General features: G+C 39.1%; 1 protein-coding gene across 1 annotated transcript; it reads left to right on the top strand.

The window, feature by feature from the left end:
• Positions 1 to 4505: 4505 nt before the first annotated feature.
• Positions 4506 to 5473, top strand: LOC147514866 (uncharacterized). Its single transcript, XM_086592716.1, has 3 exons — positions 4506 to 4866; positions 4949 to 5259; positions 5357 to 5473. Exons 1-3 carry the CDS (start codon positions 4506 to 4508, stop codon positions 5471 to 5473), a joined length of 789 nt encoding a protein of 262 aa, XP_086448842.1.
• Positions 5474 to 7999: the final 2526 nt, after the last annotated feature.

The raw sequence follows: 7999 nt of genomic DNA on the forward strand, positions 1-7999 counted from the left end.
TAGATTCAAAACAATCATATTTCCCATAGCATTAAGTAGTTAAATTCAAGTAATCAAATTCAGTAAGTATCGTAGTATATCACCTTCAGTAAAGCTCTCATTGACTTAAGACTGAGTAATTAGATTAGAAAACAATTCCATGCTAGAGCACTAGGAGTGGAACGAATTCGTTACTCCACTCTATTTCGATAGACTTGAGAGTAGGAAACTTTGATAATTAACATAGCATCATAAATAGTTTAGTTTACTTACATTTTGATTTCATCGTTCATTTCGTAGGTAAGCTATTCATTTTATGTTTATCACCTATCCCAGATTCCACAACAACCTCAGGAAGCTCACTAGCAACCACTCCCGCCGAGATAACATGTTGCGCATCTTGTCTTCCTTGGTACCCATGGTTCTCTTTGCTCCCTGAGTTCAGCTCAGGCATTGGGTCTATGACTGCCGGTACCTCAGTACCATGCGTTTCTATTGGCTTCTCTCGTTCAGTGCTTGTGTACCCCTCGGTCTCCACACTGAGAGTTGTAGTTGGCTGCTCTTGCGATGGGCTCACAATGTGGGTATCGTCTTCCTCCAACCCTTCAAACCTGTTCTGAACTGACACAGTTTTTTCTTGTTTTGTGTTCTTCTTCTGCCAGATATTCGCACCTTGTCAACTGGTCTTGCCAGCTTTTTTTTTCCTCCCCCGCCCTCGAGCAGTTTTCGCACCCATAGCTTCAGAGGGGGTAGTGGTATCCACTACGACGTCCTTATCCTTGTTACCTTGCCCAGAGTTATGTTGCATATCGCTACGGAGCTTTCGACATTCCGTAACCAAGTGTCCCACAATCTTACAATGGTTACACATTTTAGGTAGCTTCCCTACCTCCATCGTCTGCCAGAATTGAACATTCTTAATCCTTACATATATTTGATCGGGGATTGGTTCCGAAAGGTCTACATCCACCAAAATCTTTGCATAATATCCATATTCCCTGTTCAAAGTCTTCTCATCGATCTCCATAGGGTAGCCCACTCCTCGGGCAATAGACCGAAGAGATTCTGGTTCCCAATACTTCTGCCCCAGCCCGGGCAATCTAATCCATACCAACGTGTGTGATTGGCGCTGGCTATCCGAATTGAAGTTTGGTGACCACTGACTGATTCTCATAGGAATTTTATCAAACTCCCAGGCTCCCTTTTGCCCAGACCCTATTCATGTCCTCAGATCTCGCAAATCGCAGGAACAGATAGTCCTTCCCTATTGGGGTAATAAGACATGCACTGGTCGTTTACCAGAGTTGCTTGGCGAGTATGTACACCCGGTCCAGAGACACCTTTTGCAGGTCAATCTTTCCTACCAGGCAATGTTTGCAATAAAGGAGCCCTTTCTCATAGATAGATTCAGATATAGTAATGGCAGGGTACTCACCCATCCTCTCTGGAGTGGGGAGTTCCGGCATCTCCAGTTGTTGTCTAACGTGTTGTGAGGCCGCCTGAGCATATGAGAGCCTGGTTGGTTCCCGCAAAGGGACCACCGGATTTCGCTCAGGTAAAGAGATTTGTGGCGCTGTCTGGGCATTACCAACAGCCACTTGCAAAGGCCTACTGTGTTTTTCGAGCTCATACAGGTCCATTGTTACTCCTTCACAAACACTCACTCTCAAGAATGAGGGATTTTACCGTTCAGGAGGACAAGGAAGTTAGCTACCTTGTGCGAACTTACTCTGTTGGGCAGAGGAGGATTTTACCAGCAAATGATGCTATTAAGGTGGGAACTTTCCCGAACTTTCACGCTGATGCAGTGGAGGATTTCACTAGGTTAAGTTCAAGAGAAGCGCAAACTAAGAAAGAATTACTTGGAATCCTTGGCAATCTCAGACAGCTCGCAATAGAGTATTGCCAGAAAAGGAAGGAAACCAAGTTGTTTTAGGATAAGAGCAGTTTACCTACTAAAAGTTTCTAAAGGCGGTAAACATTTGGAGCACAGGATCCCCAAATTAGATTAAGTTATCTCACTCCCGTTTCCCCTAAATTGGTCCCCATTACTGTAAACATTTACTAGATACTGAAATACAAACTATATGATAGCCGGGTTTTCAGGAACCTACTCTCCACTATCGAGTAGGCAAATTGAAATCACCCTATTTTCTCAATTTATAAACACCTCCCTCACAAAAATTAGAAACCCCCCTTTTATTAGTAATTTAGATGAAACCCTCTAACGTCACTTAAATTATTTAATTATTCTCTATTTCCTTCCCTGAATTTACCATATGATAGCCGGGTCTTTAGGAACCTACTCTCCACTATTGAGTAGGCAAATTGAAATCTCCCTATTTGCTCAATTTATAAACACCTCCCTCACAAAAATTAGAATATTAATAATTTAGAATAACCCCCCTAATGTCACTTAAATTATTTAATTATTCTCCATTTCCCTCCCTGAATTTAGAACAAGCCCTCTTTTATTCAGAATTTAGAAAAAACCTTCCTAATATCACTTAGGAAAAAAAAACCTTGGTGAGTAGCACGGTTTGCATACTTCTATATATTCAATGGCAGAGCCAGGGGGGCCCAGGGTACGCCCTGGCTCACCCTTAACTTTCAGCAAAAAAATAATAATAATAATTACTGTTCGCAGAAACTAAAAAGCATAACCGAAAAAAACTCAACTACTCAACAATGTAAGGTACTATGACGTAAGGACATCTTTTTAGGAGTCAGGACATCTTTTCAGGAGTCAGAATACCATGACGTCCATGAGTCTATGACTCAAGTCAACAATATTCACCTCGAACTAAAATTCTAAAAACTCATAACCGGCAAAAGACAAAATAAAAACACAACACACACCCACCAAACCAAACAAAAAACGAAACAAAAACCCCATACCTTACTCCAGTTTGACTCTTTGCCTCTTTATCAAAAAGTTAAACAAAACCCACGCCCCACGTACCCACTTTTCCACAATTCCACCTTTCTCTCTATTATTCTAATTAGCTATCCATAATTTCTAAAGTTTTCTAGGTAAGCCTAATATTATTAAATTTCTTGTCTTATTTTTTTATTTTTTCATGTTAAGTTGATTCCTAAACCATGTTTTTTAATTTTTTTTGTATTTTTTTTTGTGAATTCATTAAACCACATAATTTTATTTTGTGAATATCATAATAATATTGGTGGTTTATTTTAATTAGTACAATTTCAATTCAGTTGATTAATAGTTTATTTTAATTATTTAAACATATATGTTAAAGTAGTTGATCAAAGGAAAGTCGTTGCCCGCTCAACCTACTCAACCACCTAATAACACAAATAATGTTGTCAGTGTTGAAATAGGATCCTCCTCAAAGCGAAGTCACAAAGAAACTAAGGATGGTGGTGTTGAACAACCCACGTCAAAGCGGGTTCAACGTGAAAATCGTGAAGAACTTGACTTGTTTAGTCTTCAGGGAGACATTGCACTGAGGAAAAAGATTTCAGATTATCATCCTAATGATCAAGACTCGGTGAGAAGAACATATTTGCTTACTTGCTAGCCTTATCATGCTTTTCCTCCAAGAACAAGAGGCAAGAGAATCCGATGCTTTCAGAAAGAGTGGTATGAGGAGTTTAGTTGGTTGGAATATAGTATTCAGGAGGATATCGCGTTTTGTCTATATTGTTATCTCTTTAAACCTAATAAGGGGGCACAAGGAGGTGGGGATGTTTTTTTTTCTCACAGGGGTTTACTCTTTGGGAAAGAAAAACCAAATTAAAAGAGCACGTTGGAGGACCAAATAGTGCTCATAATATTGCTTACAGGGCAGCACAGGCTTTGTTAAATTAAGAGCAGCATATCGAGACATTTCTTCACAGATAGGGAAGGGAATCGGGTCGGGTAGACTCGAATCTGACCCGACCCGATTACAGAATATATTGGGTTCGGGTTGATTTTTGTATCCGTTTATGTATTCGGGTCAAATTCGGATTCGAGTATGTCGGGTTCGGGTTCGGATTTGGATATAATTTTTGGGATTTTTTTGAATTTTTAGTGTTATCCGATCGGGTTAGTCAGATTCGGTCGGGTTCAGATTGGATTCGGATACTGTGAAATTATTCAGATTTGGATTCGGATATAGCCATATCCGACCCAAACCCGACCCAATCCCTGCCCTATTCACAGACAATCTGACCAAGTTCAAAGGGATTATCGAATACACCTAACTGCAATAACTGATTGCATTAGGTTTCTTTTGAGACAAGGTTTAACTTAATTTCCATGGTCATGATGAATCAGATGAGTCAATCAATAAAGGTAATTTTCTTGAACTTATACGGTTTATAAAAGATCATAACGAAGTCATTAAGAAAGTTCTTGATAATGCTTCTAAAAATTGGAAATTGACCTCGCCTGATATCCAAAAAGATATTGTGAATTCGGCTACTGTGGAAACTATAAATGCTATTCTAAAAGATTATGGAAATTCATTGTTTGCTATTTAGTTGATGAATCATGTGATATATCCATTAAAGAGCAAATGGCAGTTGTTTTGCGTTATATCGACAAGAAAGGTTGCATGATTGAGAGATTTTTTGGAGTTGTGCATGTTACAGAAACTAGTGCAATAACACTTAAAAAGGCAATCAATGAGTTGTTCTCTAAGCATGGGTTGAGCATATCTAGACTGCGTGGACAAGGGTATGATGGGGCCATCAATATGCAAGGTGATTTGAATGGCCTAAAAGCACTTGTAATGAAGGAGAATGAGTCTGCATTTTATGTTTATTTTTTTGCCCATCAACTTCAGTTAGCCCTTGTAGCAGTTGCAAAGAACCATGAGTCAATTGCTAATCTTTTTAGTATTCTCTCTAATGTGGTAAATACTGTTGGAGCATCATGTAAGCGACGAGATACGTTGCGCGATGCAATGAAGGCTAAAGTTGTTGCAGCGTTACAAAGCGGAGAAATTTCATGGCAAAGGGTTGAATCAAGAGACTAGTCTTAAACGATTTGGTGATACTCGATGGGGCTCACCCTATTATACACTTCTTGGCATGATAATCACTTATGGTTCGGTAGTTGATGTGCTTGATAATGTAACGAAAAATGGTTCAAGCTCGGAACAAAGAGGTGAGGCTTACGGATTATTGGATTCAATGCAGTCTTCTGAATTTAGCTTCAATTTGCATTTGATGAAAGCGATACTAGGAATTAGCAATGATTTGTCAAAGGCTTTGCAGCGTGAGGACCAAGACATTGTCAATGCCATGGCTCTTGTTAAAATAACAAAGGTACGCTTATAGGCGATGAGAGATGATGGGTGGGATAGTCTTCTGACTGAAGTTTCTTCACTATGTGTCAAACATGATGTGGTTGTTCCAAATATAGAAGAGAGGTATATGGATCGAGGGAGGTCTCGACGAAGAGCAGAAGGAAACACCAATTTACATTACTATTGTGTTGGATTATTCTATTAGTGTATTGATTTGCAAATTCAAGAGTTAAACGACCGGTTTAATGAAGAAAACACAGAATTACTTCTTTGTATGGTATGTCTTGATCCTAGTGAATCGTTTGTTGCTTTCGATAAGCAAAAGTTGATCCGTTTTGCTCAACTTTATCCCGATAATATTTTAGAGATAAATCAAATGGAATTAGTGGATCAGCTTGAGAATTATATCATTAATGTACATTCCAATACTAAGTTTGGTGAAGTAAATGGAATTAGCGGCCTAGCCAAAAAAATGGTTGAGACGAAGAAAGACATTGTGTATCCACTTGTTTATTTGTTGATTAAGTTGGCGATGATTTTACCTATTGCTACTGCTACTGTGGAAAAGGCATTTTCTGCTATGAATATCATAAAGAATCGTCTGCGCAATCGGATGGCGGATGAATGGTTGAATGATTGTTTAATAACATACATTGAAAAAGAAGTTTTTGATAGCATTGATACCGAGTTGATCTTAAAACGCTTCCAGAAGATGAAAAATGATGACGAAAAAGAAGGCCGCCGAGGAGAACTATGAACAAGTATTTGTTTAGATTTGATTCTTTTTTTTTTTCTAATACATTAATATATATGTAATATACATATTTTTATTATTATTTTTTGTATGCTTGGTTTTTGTCTGAGTGGCTCACCCTCACTTACTTTCCTGGCTCCGCCACTGTATATATTAGCAAGTCTGTTTTAAATGAGGTCAGTAACTCTTTGATGCTGGCAGGATTCGAACCCCAGACTTCTGGTATCATCACCCAAAGATTTTACCGACCCAAAAAACCAAAATGTTATTTCAATGTGGTGCTGTTAAAGACCATATAGCACCCCAAAAACCAAAATGTTATTTCAATGGGGTGCTGTTAAAGACCATATAGCACCCCAAAAACCAAAATGTTATTTCAATGGGGCTGCTAGAAGACTCTTAAATTTGTCGTGATATCTAGCAGCTGTCATAATAAGTTTCGAGAGACAGACGACATAATTTTTGCTACCCGTGTGTTAAATTTCGATGGATGGCAGAAACTGTGTCGTCTGTCCAAAAAAATTTCAACCTAAGTTTGCAATTAATGGAAGGACGGCAGAAATTGTGTCATCCGTATCCCTTTAGCACCTCCATCTTCAACGCCTCCATTGGAACTGATTTTGAGTTTTTTACCTCTCAAATTTAGTTGGGCAACCAAAAATACTAAAAATCCGACATGGCGGTACTATAGCAGATTTCCATTAGACTTGCTCTCATTGGGAAACAACACAAAGCAAACAAAGAAGGGTTAGCAAATCCTCCCACGAGAATGGCGTGGGACGAAATGGAATCACGTACTAAACAGTGCTAAGATGTGATTTATTTTATTTTATTTTTATTATTTTATTTTTTTAAGTGGAAATTTTATTCATAATGATAACGAATTTTACAAATAATTAGGACAAGCGTGCAATAAGCTGTGCCGCAAGTCCTTTCTGAATAGCAAATCATATCCTTCTAAAAACAAACTCGTTTGAACCAGCTGTCATAACGTTACTGTCCATAACTTTTTGAAGTCACTTGAGAAGCTCAACAGACTGTTGTTCCAAGAAACCGAAAGTGTCGAAACTAAACGGAATGAAACAATGCTGGTTAGCCCTGCAAGCTTCCTCATGCTTCTCCATCTTCCCTATCGCTGCCTTCTTAGCTGCTTCTCCCACCTCAAAACCACCATTCCCCAACCCTACCAACGGAGAGACTCCAGTTACATCAACACATGCATGTTTTCCCACAGACCAATTGTAGATCAAGACATTCGTAGGCCGAAGTGTCAATCTGGCCTCATTCAGATCAGTGAGAAAGTTAACAGGAGCTTCTTTCTTCACTTGTACTCCAACCCTACAAAATGCATCACACAAAATGTCTCTAACATGATCATGTTAGTATTTAAAACCTGGAAAATGTCTACAATGTGTTGCATGGTCCCCATAAGCATCTAATCTACTCTTTTTGCATATAGGGCAAAGACCACCATCATAGTACAGAGGAATCATAAGACGGTATCGAAGAATGGCACGATACTCCACCTGTGACATACGTTGTCCAAGTCCCTCCATCGGAATAGCAAGTAGAAAATCTTTTGCATGTTCCGACTGCAAGCATCCAATGATTGTTTTCTGACGAGCATATAACTCAAACTCCCTCTCAAGACTAACAACCATCTTACCGTAGAAAGCTTTCGCCAAAACTTTTTGTGGTTTTGAGGGGACGGTAGCATTCATAGCCAGAGAATCAAGGTCAAAATTGGAAAGACAGAGACGCAATACACTAGTAGCATCATCAAAGATCTCACCCATAGGCACTAGACCACAACTCCTAAAAATGTGGTTCTGAAGCTCTAAAGTCTGAAAATGGGAGGCCACAAAAGCAAAAGCAGATACATTAAATGCACAATGGATACCTAACCCACCAAGACATAATGGAAGCGTTGCTAAATGCCACTACAAATCCCCGAAGCCAAGACCATCAGAAACTATAATACCCTGTAGAACCATGCGAAGGTGCA

This window comes from Coptis chinensis, chromosome 2 (assembly GCF_015680905.1).
Source record: "Coptis chinensis isolate HL-2020 chromosome 2, ASM1568090v1, whole genome shotgun sequence".
Classification (NCBI taxonomy): domain Eukaryota; kingdom Viridiplantae; phylum Streptophyta; class Magnoliopsida; order Ranunculales; family Ranunculaceae; genus Coptis; species Coptis chinensis.

Bases quoted from the DNA above. Each gene is read 5' to 3' on its own strand.
- LOC147514866 (XM_086592716.1), top strand. From the start codon at position 4,506: ATGGCAGTTGTTTTGCGTTATATCGACAAGAAAGGTTGCATGATTGAG. The intron at 4,867-4,948 runs GTAAGCGACGAG...TTCATGGCAAAG, and splicing joins AAATACTGTTGGAGCATCAT to GGTTGAATCAAGAGACTAGT. The intron at 5,260-5,356 runs GTACGCTTATAG...TTCCAAATATAG, and splicing joins CTCTTGTTAAAATAACAAAG to AAGAGAGGTATATGGATCGA.